At 34.0% G+C, this 18726-nt stretch overlaps 3 protein-coding genes and 1 long non-coding RNA gene across 11 annotated transcripts; all 4 read left to right on the top strand.

The window, feature by feature from the left end:
- The first annotated feature begins 2 nt into the window (after positions 1–2).
- On the top strand, positions 3–485 carry LOC138857194 (uncharacterized). The gene is made up of 2 exons (XR_011396220.1): positions 3–120; positions 332–485. It is a non-coding gene; the product is annotated as an uncharacterized lncRNA (long non-coding RNA).
- A 3583-nt stretch (positions 486–4068) lies between these two features.
- LOC138857179 (zinc finger protein 497-like) lies at positions 4069–5428 on the top strand. The gene is made up of 2 exons (XM_070109004.1): positions 4069–4227; positions 4297–5428. Exons 1-2 carry the CDS (start codon positions 4114–4116, stop codon positions 5329–5331), a joined length of 1149 nt encoding a protein of 382 aa, XP_069965105.1. The 5' UTR covers positions 4069–4113; the 3' UTR covers positions 5332–5428.
- On the top strand, positions 5400–8127 carry Mppe (Metallophosphoesterase). Of its 4 annotated transcripts, XM_070109002.1 has the most exons (8): positions 5400–5906; positions 6041–6185; positions 6334–6419; positions 6478–6587; positions 6643–6742; positions 6932–7094; positions 7179–7686; positions 7748–8127. In XM_070109002.1, exons 2-8 carry the CDS (start codon positions 6132–6134, stop codon positions 7927–7929), a joined length of 1203 nt encoding a protein of 400 aa, XP_069965103.1. In that variant the 5' UTR covers positions 5400–5906; positions 6041–6131; the 3' UTR covers positions 7930–8127. The 4 variants fall into 4 exon arrangements, with proteins under 4 accessions (XP_069965103.1, XP_014091986.1, XP_014091985.1 ...); XM_014236511.3 differs by having other exon boundaries at positions 5400–6185; positions 6357–6419; XM_014236510.3 differs by having other exon boundaries at positions 5400–6185; positions 6354–6419.
- Positions 8128–8503: 376 nt separating this feature from the next.
- Positions 8504–18542, top strand: LOC106618683 (protein 5NUC). 5 transcript variants are annotated; one of them, XM_014236525.3, is made up of 8 exons: positions 8504–8764; positions 16150–16389; positions 16453–16603; positions 16668–16924; positions 16980–17101; positions 17179–17333; positions 17397–17697; positions 17754–18542. In XM_014236525.3, exons 2-8 carry the CDS (start codon positions 16163–16165, stop codon positions 18317–18319), a joined length of 1779 nt encoding a protein of 592 aa, XP_014092000.3. In that variant the 5' UTR covers positions 8504–8764; positions 16150–16162; the 3' UTR covers positions 18320–18542. The 5 variants fall into 5 exon arrangements, with proteins under 5 accessions (XP_014092000.3, XP_014091997.3, XP_014091998.3 ...); XM_014236522.3 differs by lacking the exon at positions 8504–8764 and adding an exon at positions 8842–8981; XM_014236523.3 differs by lacking the exon at positions 8504–8764 and adding an exon at positions 11763–12011.
- Positions 18543–18726: the final 184 nt, after the last annotated feature.

Below are 18726 nucleotides of genomic sequence, written 5' to 3'. Positions count from 1 at the left end.
ATACCCTTTCCCGGGAGAGCAGCGTTGTTAAGGAGAACTGGATAGTGGGAGCTAAGATATGGCTTCTGGCACGCACTGTTGAATAAATCCATACAGTTCAGCTAACGATTATATACATATGTATGTTGACACGAATGAAAAGTTCTCATTTTATTGTACATAGATACATGTACACATACATACCTATGCACATCTCTACCCACATATATTAAGTAGTTTAATCAGATGATATTTACAAAAAATATGATACATATTTGAATTTCGAATATTATTTAAAACAAAATTTTACTTTCAAACGTGATGATACAATAACCGATTACAATACAACAAGGGGACATTACTTAGAAATGGGAACTACCACATCACAAGATCGGATCCGAACTAGTGAGTTCCTTCTTTCGTTGGATATCATTATTGACCAAAGGATAAGAAATAATTTTATTCTGTAGGTAGAGGAAAGGAGGTTGGGGAAATTTTACGTTTTTTTTAATTAGCACGTATAAACAGCAAATTCAACATTCTGCTGTATTGAACAAAGAAATTTTAACTATTTGATTATGGAAAAATTGTTATTGTTATTTCTTATTTAAAATTAATTTATTTTTGTTCATGAAATGTTTTTAAGTATTGGGATCTAAAGTTAAAATTCAATATTTACACATACATGCATATGTAAGAGTATGTACATACATACATACCATATGTATCTTACTTATGAATAGCCATTCGTGCAACAAATAAATATTTATGCATATTCGTATTTACCGTAAAGAAGTACAAAGTGAAAATATTTCATTGAATTATGATGTGAAATATTAAAAAAATGCTCAGTGTATATGTACACATTGAAATCAGATGCAAACTTCACACCTTGATCTTTGCGATCACTTTGAACTCGCAGCATTTAAAAGCATAACACAGCGATTTGTTTACTTTCTAACATGTGGTATATGTACATACATACGTATGTATACAATACCTATTCCATCGGCAGTCCAATCAAATACAACATAGTATACATTAAAGTATAAGAGTGTGGATATTGTCGTATCACAAGTGCTAAACTTTTTAATGCCTTATTAATGCGGCCACATAAAGTAATGAATCCAACCGCTTCCAGTTTGATCGCATTTTTATTGCTGTTTCAAAAAACGAAGGCTTCAATCTCACGAATTGCAACCAAATTTTACGCAGACAGTTTTCTATGTACTCGTATACGATGTTCGGCCTTTCTGTGTGGCACGAAACTACAAACGATTCGAGGTATTGAGCGATCTGTACGAAGAATACGACGGTGGGCCCTCTACTTGTTTACTTAGAGCCATTGCTGGTAATGCAATGCTTCCGCTCTTCCTTCTGCAGCTGATGCTGATGCTGATGATGAGAACTTCTTTTGATGTTATGAAGCAGTTCAATGTGCATTTTATTTTTATTTTTGTGTTTATTACTTTATTTTATGGTTGTTGCTGAAGAATGAAGTCGCCCGAATAGAGCATGCCGCCAGGTTCAAAAACGATCGTCGACACCTCTAAACAACATTGGTAGGACTGACTGAAAATTCGGTAATGTTGTTCTTTTCTTTTTATGTTTTTATTTTGTTTAGTCTACAGGTTCATACTGTTGCTAACAAAACTAATTTTACATACAAATAAATATGTATATACACATTATGTATGTACATAATAATTTCTTACCATATATACATATGTATGTATATGTATGTATATATACGTAAATTAATAATAAGGAAATTATTTATGAGTACATACTACGTATGAATGTATGGGTATATAGTCATACTCTTATTAAATATGAGTATTGCACATTTGTACACACAAGTGAAGTTTGTTTACGAATTTTTGTGCTTGCGCAAAGGAAACTGAAGCCCATTCGGCTGAATTCAAAAAATTCAAACCGCTATACGAGGATGTGTGCGTATTATTTAATAAACAATTTTATGAAGGCGAAACCATAAACTTTGTTAGCACTTTCCCTTAGTTCAGGCTTAATTAACATCCCACATCCACGGCGGCGTAAAGAGAAGGGTGCGTGCGCGATCGTAAAATCGTGGCAGCAAGTAGAAATTCATTCCACTAGTGTTCAGTAGCGGAAAGCCACTTTCTAAGCGTCAATTTAAGAGTTTACGACTTTTTTATTTGCCTTTTTCATGAGCGTTTTGTGTTGCGAGCGCCTGATAACAGCGCAATGAAAAGGAAAAGGATGAAAACCATAGGACGCTGTGACAGTCACGCTTGCACTGCCCACTAGAAAAGTGAATGGCTGAGGGTTGTACAAGGCAGAGAGCTAAGCTGGGCGATAAAACTGGGTAAGCTGTTTAAAAGTCGTAAATTTGAGAACGGAATTGGTGGTACGAGTAGCAGAAGTGTATGAGTAAAGTAGAAAATTTATGCGTTCTAACAGTATGATTTGCTGTGCAAGTAAGGTGTGAAACGCACGATTGCATGTGGGAGTGTATTTCTATGACTAACACGTGGGGAAAGCGCAAGAAATAGTAATTTCACCAAAGTTGAAGATTGTTATGGTTATACACACATACATATGTACGTGTTTTAATTCTGCGCGATAATGTTCATCACCCCTAAAAGCCGATAATACTGTTCGCATTTACGAACATCGACGACTGCTCGCTGTTTTACGACCGTACATTCAACCGACCCAGCCGCACAGCCGCGTCACAGTGACGTTGCGCAGAGTAATTTAGATTTTATAGTTTTTGTACACCCCTTAACCTCGCGTTATGGGCCGCCATTGTGTGGCATGTAAAAAGGACATATCCTTGCCGTTGGCGCAGTTATGGGAGATAGTAGTAACACATACATATATTCCTACCCCGTCGAAAATTTCAGTACGCTCATAACAATACAAAACTACCAACTACTGTATCGTTGACAAATTGTCTGGCTTGTGAGCACCAAAACTCAGAAGTTTGACATTCTACTTGCCCCTCAATGTGTAAGTTTCAACTTATTGGTATTGTTAAAACCATCAATATTCTCATTAAATGAGGCAAATATTAAAGCTGAGCTCTACTTCAACTCGTCATTTCATACAATTAACGTTGTGTTACATCAAATTAAAAGCATATGTAAATCTTGTTTGCGTATTTTGTAACTTTACTACTGGGTACATCAGAACAAACCGATGTATTAGAAAAACACTCGGCCAATGTATGTATGTAAGCAGAAACACAATTCTAAATAATGAGGCAGAGAAAACATAAACATTTTAGCGAGGGGTGGTAATTGCCAGCCAACATAATCAGAATTCTACCAACGAGTTCTGTCTTAGCACTCTACCGTTCAGCTGTCTGTCACATAAGCAACAATAGTCAGTATGTGTTTACGAATCCTTCAGCATATCGCTGCCGACGCAATCGTTTCTGCTCAATGACGATTTCACAGCTCTCCTCGACATTTATTGATGCCATAAAGTCAAAGATTTATGGTACGACCTCCCGCCAAACCAAAGAAGTGCCTTTGGTTATTGTTAGGATAGTGTTTTAAGGGGGTTTCGTATTGACTACCCCTAAGTTGTTTCCGTTTCACCCGATTATATACAATGTCGCATAAATATGTAGGTATTCTAAAAAGCTTCAAACATACATACAAACAGTTATGTAATACGCAAATACTCAGTGCTACATATGTATGTACATATATAAATATCTACTTTGAACTAACCACTTGTACGCAATTTACTTTTTAGAATGCATGTTCTACGAAACGTAGTCTAGTTACAGGGTCAAACGTTCGTGGTCGTAAAGATCAAGTGGTGGAATACCTAATTTACCGGATATTGACCATTTCCTAGATAGTATTCATATTACAATTATTGTGGCTACCACCTGGAATGTTCATTATTTTATTTAATTTATTTGGTGGTTTTGCAAGTGGCTAATAGTTTGAACTGTACCACATTTTTCACCACCCTAATTCTCCCTATCGACGGTAAGCTATTTAATAGGTTTGTTTAATTTTCAAATAATTACATCCAAAAAGCGAACGCTTTACAACAGCTGTTGGGTTAGTACATGTATTGTGGAATGCATTGAGCTACCAAGTTATCTGAGAAGGAACATAGAAATAATCAAAAATGACTCTCTGTTGTCGGATTTGTTTTGTGGAAAATCCGAAGAATTTTTCTCTCTATAAATGTATGGGGAAAAAATATTTGCCTAGTGTTATTTTTAACATCAGTGGAGTGAAAGTACATTACAAAAAATACAATTAATTCAGAAAGCACGTATTTTAAAATATATGTACGTACTTTTCACAGGTTTCAAAAAAGCTTGAGCCAGAGGCAACCATTTGCCGTCGCTGCGCTGCATCGATATTGGTTGCTGAAAACATTATATTGCGATGCCAAGAGTCAGAAGAATATCTCCAGTTTCGTCGTTTAAAGGAAAGTTGCTTACCCAGGCAATCGCCAACTGCGAAGACAGAAAGCTTTAACGTAAGAAGCTATGGAAAATATCAGTCTGCTTCGACCTGCAGTGATTTGGAAGAAGCATTACCATTGGAACCAAATGGTGGGCATATGTTACAATCTGTCAAAGAACTTCATATAATAAAAAATGATGTGAATACTTTTAAACGGCTTGGAGACGACCAAAGTCAGTTCTCAAATAATTACGAACCAGCAATAAAACGTTTGAAGAGTAAAGAAGTTACATCAGTGTCCATCTTTTATTGCGATCAATGTGACTATAACACCAAGATAGGTAAACGTATTATAGAACACAAACAAATTGAGCATGGAGTGTACGATCCAAATATCTATACCTGCAGTATTTGTTCTGAAAGCTTTTCTTGGAAACCAACACTGTATAGACATATAGAGATAGACCACAAAATACTTCCTGCAGATAAAAAATATTTATGTAATGAATGCGGTCGTGCCTACATGCGAGAAGTGCACTTGTTAGAACATATAAAGCAGCGGCATGGACCTCGTAGTTTCAAATGTCCTGATCCACTATGTGAGCAATCATTCACTCGAACGTTCACTCTTAGACGTCATTTCATCACTACACATACTGAACAAACAAGCTCACGTTATCATTGCATAGATTGTGATAAATACTTTAAGGTTTATGATCAATGGAAATACCATAATGAAGTTATTCACAAAAATGAAACTGTATATTGCCCACATTGTGGCTATCCTTTTCGCTTCAAAGAAAAGCTAGATGAACATATTTTGAAGGATATTTGCAAACGTAGTATTGTGCCCTGCTCTTATTGCCAAAGACGCTTCACAACAAAGTCTGGTCTGAGAGAGCACGTGCGGAATATACACAACATCTACTAGTTAAGAGCTTGTACACCTATAATACGATAAATACTAATTAATTACTTGGAAGCGTCGACAAATAAAACTAGCCATAATTTTTTTGCTTTCTATTAAATCATTAATATTTAGCTTTATACTGGGCAATAATTTGATGCTATTTTACAAATTTAGGATCATATGCATATACCAACTGTGAAGAAGGTGCTCCCTAATAAGAATATTGCCACATTTTGAGGGTCTCACAGAAATATTATTTAAAACGCATGAACTTTTATCCATGCGCAGAAAAACTTTCAAGCTGACAACAATTTCACATATTTACGAAAAGCCTAAGCAAAACAAGAACGAAGAACAGCTGTAAAAGCATACAAAATAAATATGCAGCCATGGAGGTCTAGCAGCAATTTCTTCTAGACAAGAATATACATATGCATATTTAAAGCAAAAAAGTGAGATCACCCTATAGCTAAATACCTACAAATAAATAATGAGATCGTAAAAGAGTTAATGCGAATAGAAGAGAACTACCCACAATGCACTAAGTAAATTGAGCAGGCAACATAAGAAAAATATATAACTACATATGTATGTAGGTATGAACATACTAGATATGCTCTTATACAATCAACAAATCGAATGGCCCTTAGCCAAGTGTTAATGTTCTTTAATTAAATTATGAAAGAAGTGACGTAGCAGACTGCTTGAATGGCGTTTATTTTTTATACAGCCAGGCTAGAAGCGTTTGCCTCTTATCGCACAATTTGTGAACATGAAAAGTGGCACTCAACCGGCACAGTATCGCTCATTGGGAATTGAGAATGCTTGTTTGCTGTTTTTGTGCGTGTAATATTCGTTTCAAAACTAATTATCAGGTAAGACTGACATAGTAAATGTACTTTAGTTTGATTTTATTTTAAATATCATTTGGAGCCTAAGGGATAAAGGCACACGGTGTTATGTAGCGACCAAATAAATAAAAACTGCTTCCAAACTGCTTTTATGGAATTAAATTATTTTTAGAATTATTATTTTTTATTAAGGAGAAACGGGCTTAAGGGAGACATTTTCGAGACATGTACTATGGCATCGCTTCGATTGATAAATCGGTACGTTTGTATTGATATATATCAAATATTGTCGATTTATAAAGCTTATCTCTTTCAGGTTAATAATACGTGGATTCATATCGCTGTCGTTGTTGCTGGTTTTCTTCAACGAATTCATAGTTTATTACATCAATCAGTCCACATGGCAACAAATTTATTGTAAATACGGTAATTAATACAATACATAACTATTTATATTTTATTGCTAATTATTTTTATTTAGATAACTGTACAAGAATATTGTTTGTAGCGGATCCACAATTGATTGGTAATTCTTACGAGAAAGGGTTTTGGAGCCCTATATCGCGGTACGATGCAGATAGGTAAAAATACAATTTTTGTAACAATATGTCATATCTGTTTATTTAAAATCACACTGATCCAAACAGAAACTGTTTAAATGAATTTAACGTATCCTTTTTATTATAGAGTTTTTATGTTTTAACCATGTACAAATAAATCGTTATTCATAATAAGTTTTAAAAAATAAATTCTTCATTTCTTCTTCCCAGATATTTGAGAAAGACTTTTGAACGAACACTAGACTTCACACAACCACACATTATTTGCTTTCTTGGCGATCTCTTGGATGAGGGAAGCATTGCAAACCAACAAGACTTTGATAGCTACGTCAAACGGTTCAATCGAATTTACAACGCTATCACAAACATAAAAGTAAGTTACCAGCATTTCAGGTTGAGCTACATTCAACATTTAACATCTAAATATGTATATATATGTGGGTATGAATGTATATAGTTTAAATTAATCTCTCCATATGCGCAGCGGATTCATGTGCCTGGAGATAATGACATTGGCGGTGAGGATGGGGAATATATCTCAAACTCAAATGTGCGCCGCTTCGAAGAGTCTTTTCAAAATGAAGATCTCTTTGACTATGAAAATATGTTACGCTTTTTTAAAATAAATCGGATGATGCTCGACTTTTCGAATCCAGATCGTGAACACAATGCACAACGCTTACGTGTTGGTATTTCTCATGCCCCAATTCTCATTGGTGGTGGGCCACTCTTGCGTTCGGTACTTAGTGAATTGGATCCTCATGTAATATTCTCTGGCCACTGGCATGAATCTAGAATATTCATACATCCATCAACGCACGTAGTGAACTTTTATGAGTCGACCGTGCGACATTTCGATTTGCGCTCTCTAAAAGAGAAGGAACATCAGTATCTCGAAATTATGGTACCTACAGCTTCGTACCGTATGGGGAAAATGAAGATGGGTCTAGGGTACGCGGTGCTTGGTGAGCTAATTATAATTAATTGATCTAAATATTTTATACCAACATATGTGTTTTTTTGTAGAAAACTATCAACTTAGCTACACAGTACTCTGGCTGCCCAACCGATTCATTTACCTGTTTTTATATTTATTTTGGCTGCTTTTATCAGTTTGTGGTTTCATTGTGTTCAGAATGATGACGCGGTGCCCATTTCGCGTAACTAAACATCAATCATTATACAACCGTACTTTAAACATGTCTTAATTTTAAACTTATATATATCTAAAATGTAAAATTATTTAAAGCGTTAGTATGACAAATTATAAGTCAAAATCCATTCTCTGTAAGGGTTGAAACCTATAAATAATATTAAGTATTCAATGTGTAACCAATATCTGTTGAATTTATATTGTTATTAAGTATAATATGAAATAGTAACTAATATATGTTTTAAATAATAAATATTTGGTTCACTCTCTTTTTGCTAAGCGTATATGCGGACAATTTAAATTTCGTTATACATATATACAGAAATAATTAAAATATTTATTATTGTAATCATACATATAATTGTTTATGTAGGCATTTGTTCCTCTATATTCACATTATGACATTGTTGGCTGCACACATGTAACTCCAACACAATTTTCGTACATATTTACACATGTATGTATATTTATTTACTGCGAATTCAGTTACTTGCGAATTTCACAACTTCCAATCGTAGAGTAAATAGGTATATGTCAAACAATATTTTTAACTCGTAAAAATACCGAATGGGGGCGAACATCCATATATAAATCACATTAAGTTTAGTCGATCGAAAGATTGGGAAGGCGCTGCAGAGCAAAACCAATAACACGCTTAGTCGTTAACATCAGATAATTGTTAAAAAAAAAAACACAGCAGCGGAAAATACAAAGCGCATGCATACATACGCACAAGTGCTTGGAAATAATTTAATAGAAATAACATATTTGTGCGAAAAATAATTTTGCGAGCAATGTAGTTTCATTTCAAATTGCTTATAAAAATACCTAACATTTTTTTATCTATAAATTCAAGATATTCGAATATTCAGCAACTTGCGACAACCTAGGTAAAAAAATAGTAGCAATATTATTTGACGATCTCCATAAAAAGGATAATAAACAAATTAAAACAAAAACGATTTTAAGGTATATATGTATATCCAAACAAATGAACTTGATGCTTAACTTAAAAAGTAGCAGGTGTATTTTGTGTTTATAAGAAGTACATATATTTTTTAATCAGATACAGTTACTGCGAAATAAGTGTATTTAAAATACCATGAAGTAAGTTAATTCAAATGTTCAACATACGTACATACATATGTATTATTTAAATTTTAAAAACAAAACAAGAACAAACACGTTCAATAAAATGCATATTTTTCAAAATTCGACACAACACAAACTTTCATTAGGTAATTTTATATACAGAAAGTCTTTGAATATTCGGCAACATATTCATTATTTTTTTCGAATTTTGTATTTTATAAATGCAAATGTTTACAGAACACAAATAGTAAATAATGTTCAACTTATTTGTAATAATATTAAGTTTTTGTTATAAAGGTATTTTTCTTGCTTAGTTTGGGAGGATTTCAGAATGTTTAGGGAATTAAAAAAGGTTAAGTTACCTGTATGAGAATGGAAGTATTTTATTTTTAATTTCAATTTTCAAATTAGATTTGAAATTTATTCAAAAATAAAAAATATTGCTTATTGTCACATGTTGTTGTTGTAGCGGCAGAATTCTGCCGAGTTGACAGTACGGGTCCGTTTCGGTTACGTAGACCAGACTGTCGTGACAACGGTATTGTCACATGTATTTAGGCATGTTGATAACTCGTGTTTAAAAACGTATACAAATGCGTACATTTGCTTCATGACTTCCCAGCTGTTATTGTGTTTATACATGTACGGTGTACCGGTATGAAGTGAGCGGTAAGATACAGAAGGGTGTGGTATATCATGAGCTTCTAAAATCTGAAACTGCTAATACTAATTGCTTCAGACAATAAATTATCAATTTAAACCATGAATTGATCGAAAATCGACCAGAATGAGCCAGAAAACACGGCAAAGTAATTTTGTCACACGACAATGGACCTGCACACAAAGCAAAATCGGTTCAGGATACAATCAAAGTACTTGGCTGGGAGCTGCTACCCCACCCGCCAGACTTGGCACCTTCCGATTACCATTTGTTTTCATCGATGGGACATGCTTTGGCTGAGCAGCACTTCAATTCCTACGCAGAAGTCGAAAAGGGGGTGTCTGATTGGTTTGCTCAAAAGACGTACATTTCTATTGGCATGGTATTCACAAATTGCCAGAAAGGTGGTCGAAATAAGTAAAAAGCAATGGTCAATATTTTGAATACGTTTTTTTTACTTTCCCATTCAAAATTAGTATTTCATTTTCAAAAAAATCCGCTCATTTCATACCGGTACATTAGTGTACATGTATTTATATACACATACATACATATGTTGTATGATTATAAATACATACATATGTACAAGGCATGAAAATTGAATAATTTCTTTCAAATACGTTTGTATTATTTCGTTTACAGTAACGGATATATTATACTTGTAATACATACATACGTATGAATGTTTCTGAGCTAAAATTCTGATTGCTCACGCTAAAGAATTTTTTCACAAAACGAATACTCAAATTCAAATACTTAATTATACAAATTATTATCCATTTGCGATTAGTAGTTTTGACTAAACGTAAAATAATATTCATAAGTACGGGTGTTTACATACACACATGTATATATGAATTTCCAGATAATTTTGAGATAAGTGCTTATATTTCTATAGATATAGCAAATACTCGCTACCGACATACTAATCTTATAAAAATTATATTATTTAATAAAAGCAGCCATGTCATATACATATGTATGTATATGATTTAATCTTTATGATCGACTATGTGTATACGCTTATAGACCACAGTTCATTTAGTAAATACTAACCAAACAATTTATATAACTAACGGGAGAATTTTGAATATTTCCGTTACATAAAATATCATGATTACAGCTTTTAATAGGTTTGGCTTTAATAATTAATTACATTTTAATACCAGTAATTTAAAGTTCATAGAACAAACATAATATGTGTGTACATATGTACGTGCATTTTTTGGAAATTATGTACAGCGTCTACCAATAGGGATGATGCGATTTTGACAGCTCGTGGTGGCCATGTTTGTTTACAGATAAACACACAGAAACATAATTTTGTCAGTGTGTTGAGAAATGCTTGTCATTTCATCATGTCACTTCATTGTCCAAAATTATTACGCAAATTCATGTTCTCCGAAAAATCATTTTCCCAGACGAGACCCATTTCTGGCTTAATAGCTTCGCCAACAAACAAAATTCTCGCTATTGGGGTGAGTTAATCCTCGTGTGGTTCAGGATACGGATACGGATTATTTCTTTCGAAATGAGGCAGGACACGCCGTTAAGTTAATGAAATCCACGCGGACGATCTCTATTTCCTACAAGACAGTGTGCCGCCTCATCATTCACGTCTAAACATGGATACATTGCGTGAAAAGTTTGGCGACTCGTTGATTTCAAGAAATGGTCCAGTCAAATGGCCGCCAAGATCATGTGATTTAACGCCTCTAAATTAATTTCTCTGGATATATGTATGTTAAATTAATCAATAAATCAAAGGTTTAGGGTTTAAATGTGCAAACGGAGCCGTGGTAGTCGTTATATGTATGCACATACGTAAAAATATCATTTAGACTTAAACTAATCCAGGGACTACCTACGATCTCATCATTACTAGTTTCACACTTGTTCGTTATGAGTCGGCTTAGCATCTCATATATAATTCATGTATTCTCCTGAACTTAGGAAAACATTATTTTTTTGCAGTTTTTGCTTGCTACAAACGCTCGTCAGCAAGAACACTTCGTAATGTTCTTTTCGTCTTGGCATTCGTTTTCCTACAGCCATTTAAGTGTGGTTGGTTATTCGCATATTCCTACTCATGAATGTGCGAATGTATTGGCCAATATACAAAATTTGTTTCAAAACATCTAGTGGAGTCGTTGGCACTGGTCTTGTAGGTTGCGTCCGCTGTTGTTTCGTTTAGTTGCTCGCATTCATGTACGAAATGTACGTAAGTGAGTAGGTATACAAGTACGAACCAGTTGCCGGGTTGTTTTTGATCGTGACTCAAAGTGCTAAATAGCGCCTTAAATGAACGAGATTTTTACGTTTGTGCATTCGTCTTAATATTTACCGTATCGAAGTTATACAACATATAATCACCTACATATAAAGTGAGTGATAGTACTGCCTATTTGCGCGCATATGTGTTAATATCTCTGTAAATTCTCATATGTGTATGTGTCTCTTACATATCTCTAATTGATAAAAGTGATCTACTCTTTGACCCCGCCATAAATTTTGCCGCCACTGTATCTTCTGTAATAATACGAGAAATTTAGAAACTTATGTGTTTTTTTTTGTTTGTTTCTCTACTTTTTTTTCTCATTGGCCACTTGCAGATACATGATCGCGTGCTTGTCAGATGCGTTTTCCTTTTGATTTTGTTTGCCATCACACATATTTATTTATAATACATACAGTAAGAAAAAAAAAATTTGCAACTACAATTCAAAATTCAGTTTCTGACGGTGTCATAGTTTTAGAATTGATATTTCATTGAATTTTTTACATACATACTATGTATTGTATATGCCAATAAATTAAAATTATATTTTATAATATTTCGAAAATTCAAATCGTATTATATTGTATATGGTATGTACATACATAACTGATTTATAAAAGATTTTAAGTAAATTTTCAAAATTCGCAAATAAAAGAAACATGTATAGCACTTCAAGCTGCCATTTGTAGTTGTTTCATGCACTCATACATATTGTATATACATATATACATAAATGCTCTTATTTCAAAGTCACGGCTAGTCTTTTTACAGTTAATTGCATCAAAGCGTACATGAATATATGTATATATCTTACTCACAGATTGCATTAGATTTTGCATATTGACAGCAGGTAAACTCCACACTTTTGCTTCAACAAGTACCCTATAGTTTCCATTCCTACCACACATATTTATCTCGTTTTCAATAGGCTCCTTGTGAGACAAACCAGAGTGACTTGCCAGTAATGACCTTTTGTTTGTTTTCATTTCTAATGTCCTCAAGTGACATATATTGCGTTCCCTTGAGCAGATATTTAAGCCTCGAGGCTAGGAGAAAGTCCGAGGAAATGCGAATTTGGCGTACTCTGTACGTATTTTAGATCCTTTGAAACGAATCTGCGGCAACACGCTTCGTAATCGAAACATTAAATCTGTATTGATGGGTGGATGTGCAATTCCAAAAATTTAACTTTTATACATTCAATTCGCAGCTGAATTCTCTAAACAGTTTTTTTCTAACTTAATATTATATTACAATGTTAACGCGATTAATGCCGAAAAATTAAACTCAAAATGGTTTTTTTTTAAATGGCGCTCAAGTGCTACACTAATATGTATCTAAAATCTGTTAACTATAGTAAATTCACTAGTACCTCGAAATTAACTAAGTCTAATAATAGGTATATATCTACATATGTATTTACAATGGAAAATTATGCTTTTTTAACGTGCTCCCTAGTCTTAAGCAGTTTCCATAGATCTGAATACTTTTGAATACTCAAATCGAATATACATTGTATATACATACATACATATGTACTTAGATATAAAACAAACGTAAACAAAGTTCAGCGTATTAAGTTCTCAAATACCAATAGGAAAACTCTCCACTTACAATAAAGCGTAGAGGTAATTTGCTGTGTGAACACTTCATGATCATGACCTCATTAGCAGAGAATTAATAACTTTTGCAATTACAATATGGGTGTAATAAATAAGCTCTAATTTTTAATATTCTTTATTATATGAATTATTATAGCTCCCTGCTACATTCCATGTCGATTACGTACAAATTAATTTCCATGAATGTAAGGAACGGACTCCGTTATGAAACGGCCGTTATTTGTATTTATAAATGGTCATAGTAAAACGCTCCCTAAAAAGAGGTAATGAATTATTAGAAGTCGGACAAGCCGCTGTGCCATTTCACTTGCAGAAAAACGTTTGTGTGGCTCGTGCTTGTGTATTTGCAATAAACAATGACTTCACATACTCACATATGTACGTACATACATACATACATATTAAGAATGCTGAATTAGCAAATTATTATTGCTCATGTATGTAAATATGTACGTACCATGGTTTTTGTTATAATTATTTTACTAAATATACCAATTTGTACTATACGAATGTGTTTGTATGTATGTACAATACATGTTTATGGCATAACGGCTTGAAATACTTTTGTGAGGGTGTTTCTGTGTTCAACAGGCAACCTTGAACTAGCTCTTTTCGGGCGTTCGGTTCTATGGCATCCAGATTGCCTTGTTGTCCATTACCTGCTTAAAATTCCATTGTTTGCCCAAAATGTTTATTTCCAAATTAAAGAAATTAGTTCAGCTGCGAATGCTCATTCGTAAATTAGAAAAACATATTATATAAGGCTTGCATGTTAAACTATAATTATACAAACCGAGACGCAAAGCAAAGAACCTCGCGTACATGTGTGTAGTATTTACATCTTTTAACCACGTTTAACTAAGAATTAATTAAAATATTAATTAAACTGAGGGCACAGGTAGGATTGTCAGCTTTTTACACACCCATACATATGCGTATAATGAATGGATAAAAAGTTGTGTATGTATATGCATATACGCATTCAGCTAACTAAGGGAGTGTCCTACATATGTGTGTGTTTGTATGGCAGCTACACATACATACATATGCTATAGTAGTCCGCAGAGTTTAGCGTTGCTTTGGACAATAATAAATGCCATACTTGTATTATTTGAAGATATCTCGAAAAGAGTTTTTCATACAAGAACTTGACCTTGATCGTTCAGTTTGTATACAGCTATATGCTATAGTGGTTCGATATCTGCGGGGAAAACAAAAGAGTAGCTTTTTGTAGAAAAAAGGACGTGCGCAAAATTTCAGATTGATATTTCAAAAACTGAAGGACTAGTTCCCGTATATATGTATGTATATATTTTATAGGGCTTCCGTCGTTATAACCTGTTCAGGGTATAGCAATGGCCTTTGCTGAACTCATAGCAAATACTAAATTTCTACTAGATGCGTACCTTCCAGGACCATGTCCTGACTTGACATCGTGTAATCTTAGCCTCTTAGTAGCGAAGTGTATAGAACTGGTCAGCAATTACGCTGAACTAGTTGATAAGGTTCTTGAAATTTTCTTGTTATATATTACTGAATGCCAATAGAAAACAATCTGCGAGTAATAATAGACACATAACATCCTACACAAAAATTAATGAGTTATATTAGCGAAATATTGTTGGTAGCGATGAAGCACTTACGACAAGATAAGATTTAGAACTTCGTTAATTTATGTAACTTTAAAATCAGAAGTCTACGTTTTGAGAAACTATTTGCCAAAGTTGTTACGTACATTTGTACACATATACATTTGTATGTTTATATGTACATAGTATCTTATCGACATTATAGCACTCGAGTCTGCCACTTTTATTGCCCAAAATGATGGTTGTCAGATAGCGTTATTTGCTTGCAGAAAAATATACAACTTGGAGCAGTTCTCCTGTCTTCGTATTTAGTGCGATTAATCGCGTCTAAATCCTGTAGAAGATCGGTTCACTTGTTTGCCTGCCGCAGAAAAGGTCGTTTCAAATTTAACGGTTAATTATACACGATTTTCGTTTGAAAAAATCAAATATACATATGTATGTGTTTATATTATATTGGACCATGGTTGACGTTCCATGCATGCATACATATGTATGGTAACGATTTATATTCAATAGTCATGGACAACTTGATTGTGTTGTGTTTTATTTTCGGCAACAAAATATAAAATGAGGAGTTTCAAAAGTATACGTTGATTATATTAAAGTTCTTCTTTTGCAAATATTTTCTGATGTTTGGATAGGAAATGAAATAGTTAAGTTTCAGAGTAAATTAAGTCTAATGAAGGTTAAGTGCTCGATATCCCGTTACAACCAACTAACATCAGAGTTTTGGAAGGACGGTAAAAAAAATAATGAGACGTTAAATTGAAATAATTTTCAAATCGTTTTTGATTTAATTCCTTTTAATTACTAAAAAGCTTAAAACTATAATAATAATTAAAACATTAAATATTTACAAGCTCATCAGCACAATGTATTATGTCTGATAAGTATAAACTTATGTCGTTTAGTATATTATGTATTATTTAAAAAAATATTATAATAGCCGAGCATAGTGCAAATTTACATTGAAATGCTAATATTTCATTTGCTTCTTACGAAAATCTAAAGAACCTTAATTTAACTGCAGACATACCAAAGAAATGGCCAAAATAGTTTTATACTTTTTGGTGCTCTGTGTCGCGTTAATGTGCCAGTCACGTGCCAACCCGATCGATGGAAAAGCCCTTGTGGCTACTGAGTTTCTGGTGTTGCACAACAATGACATGCATGCTCGTTTCGAGCAAACGAACGTGAATGGCGGCAAGTGTTTGCAGGCGGATGCCGATTACAATAAATGCTACGGCGGATTCGCGCGAGTTGCACATGAGTAAGTATGCGAAAGTCTTATGCCCTTTTTTTTAAACAACGCTCGCGCTTTTTTTAATTGCAGAGTACGAAAATATCGAGAAGAGGCAGCGAAGGGTGGCACACCTGTGATATATTTGAATGCTGGAGACACGTACACCGGCACGCCATGGTTCACTATTTTTAAGGACAATATTAGCGTAGCATTCCTGAATAAATTGCAACCAGACGCAATTGTAAGTTAATCAGTTAGTGTAAAATTTGTTTAAAAATTATTCGCTTTGCCATTCTCATCTGCAGTCACTGGGCAATCACGAGTTTGACGAAAAGATTGAAGGTCTCTTGCCGTTCCTCGAAAAAGTTAATTTCCCTGTTTTGACTTGCAACTTGGACTTAAGTAAGACGCCCGAACTGAGTATGGCCAAGAATTTAATGAACTCAACTGTCCTCGAAGTTAACGGTACAAAAGTTGGTCTAATTGGCTATTTGACACCTGACACCAAGTTTTTAATAACACCCAACACCCTTGAATTTAAAGACGAAATTGAATGCATTAAGTAAGTAGCAGATATATAATGATATGCAAAATGTATAATCCGACGATTTTTTTAGTGAGGAGGCTGCAAAGTTAAAAGAACAAGGTATAAACATATTATTCGCTTTGGGTCACTCAGGGTATCAAACAGACCAGAAAATAGCGGCTAATTGTCCAGATATTGATCTGGTTATTGGCGGTAAGTATTTAATATATACATACATATGTAAATAAAATAACCGTCTATTATGCCAATACATTTATTTATGTGTTCAGGTCATTCGCACTCATTTCTATATACCGGTAACGCGCCCGATGTAGAGCCCATTGAGGGCCCCTATCCAACAATTGTAAAGCAGCAGAGCGGCAAAGAAGTGCCAGTGGTGCAAGCATATGCCTACACGAAATATTTAGGAAAACTCCATTTGCAGGTAAATTCTCATAAAGTTAAGATTTGTAGTACACTTGAAGCATATTGAATACAATGATTTTAGTTCGATAAAGACGGAAATCTGATCGAATTTGATGGCACGCCAATTTTGTTGAACGCTGACGTGCAACGAGAAAGCGATATTCTAGAACTACTTGAAGTGTATCGTCCAAACATCACCAATCTGGAGAACACAATTGTAGGCCACACAAAGGTGCAATTAGATGGTCGTTCGACAATGTGTCGCAGTGTGGAGTGCAATTTGGGGAATTTAGTTGCTGACTCAATGATTTATGCTCGTGTAATCGAAGACCAAGGTGGTGCTTTCTGGACTGATGCACCAATTGCAATTATGAATGGCGGAGGTATTTAGTAAGCAATATGCATGTGTATAAAAAGTGTATGTTTATTTTCAAAATAGGTATACGGTCTGGAATCGACAAGCGCTCAGATGGTTCAATTACAGAAAATGATGTTTTATCTGTTCTGCCGTTCAATAATAAATTGTATGTGCTTAGTATATCTGGAAAACAGCTGCGCAAAAGTCTCGAACTGTCGGCCAAAAAACGCACTGAAGATTCTAATGGCGGTTTCCTACAATTTTCTGGTTTACATGTCGCATATGATTACCGTAACGAGGAGGGTAGTCGGGTTACTTCGGTGGAAGTACGCTGTGGTGAATGTGATATGCCAGATTACGAACCGTTGGACGATTCCAAAACATATAAGATTATATCTACTGCATTCTTAGTAAATGGTGGGGATGAATACAATTTGGTTGAGAATGGTTCAGAACCCATATTAATGAAATGGAGTGATGGAGAAGCGTTAATTGAATATTTAAAACATCGTGACTTCATATATCCTGAATTGGAAGGTCGAATTGAGGTTATTGAGTCAAGTAACTCCGGCGCATCTAATACCAAATCCTTTATATGCCTAACTCTTGCCAGTTTAGTAATGTTTTTTCTTCGATCCTTCCATTAGATATATATCTGCTTTATAAACAGTCGCCAAAATTACATATTTTTGTATTAAACAATGTACTTTTATTGAATTACAAAAATATATATACATAAATCTTAGTAGGAGCACAATTGAGATATTGATTATTAATAGCACAAAAGTAATTATTTTTGAACTTTAAAATATATATTTGCCAAACTCTTTTCGTGCATCTTGTTTTATATAATAAATAATTACAAAATAAGTTTAATTGATTTTTGGTGGATTAGGGGAACATAGCGACTAATTTGAATCAAACAAGTATTAATTGAAGCTATTTTACGTTTCTAATATTTTAAAAGCGTACAGAGGGCTACAAAGAATAAGATAACTCGGAGTATTGTAAGTAGTAAATAATACAAAATAATTGTAAAAAAGGAAAAGAATTA

This window comes from Bactrocera oleae, chromosome 4 (genome assembly GCF_042242935.1).
Source record: "Bactrocera oleae isolate idBacOlea1 chromosome 4, idBacOlea1, whole genome shotgun sequence".
Classification (NCBI taxonomy): Eukaryota; Metazoa; Arthropoda; class Insecta; order Diptera; family Tephritidae; genus Bactrocera; species Bactrocera oleae.
The sequence above is the reverse complement of the archived record's forward strand: the minus strand, read 5'-3'. Positions and strand labels throughout refer to the sequence as shown.

Excerpts from the sequence above, each read along its gene's own strand:
- LOC138857179 (XM_070109004.1), top strand. The coding sequence starts at position 4,114 with ATGACTCTCTGTTGTCGGATTTGTTTTGTGGAAAATCCGAAGAATTTT. Across the intron at positions 4,228-4,296 it reads TTAACATCAGTGGAGTGAAA|GTTTCAAAAAAGCTTGAGCC; the intron begins GTACATTACAAA and ends TACTTTTCACAG.
- Mppe (XM_070109002.1), top strand. The coding sequence starts at position 6,132 with ATGCTTGTTTGCTGTTTTTGTGCGTGTAATATTCGTTTCAAAACTAAT. Across the intron at positions 6,588-6,642 it reads ACAAATTTATTGTAAATACG|ATAACTGTACAAGAATATTG; the intron begins GTAATTAATACA and ends ATTTTTATTTAG. Across the intron at positions 7,687-7,747 it reads TCTAGGGTACGCGGTGCTTG|AAAACTATCAACTTAGCTAC; the intron begins GTGAGCTAATTA and ends GTTTTTTTGTAG.
- LOC106618683 (XM_014236521.3), top strand. Across the intron at positions 16,390-16,452 it reads TTCGCGCGAGTTGCACATGA|AGTACGAAAATATCGAGAAG; the intron begins GTAAGTATGCGA and ends TTTTAATTGCAG. Across the intron at positions 16,604-16,667 it reads AATTGCAACCAGACGCAATT|TCACTGGGCAATCACGAGTT; the intron begins GTAAGTTAATCA and ends TCTCATCTGCAG.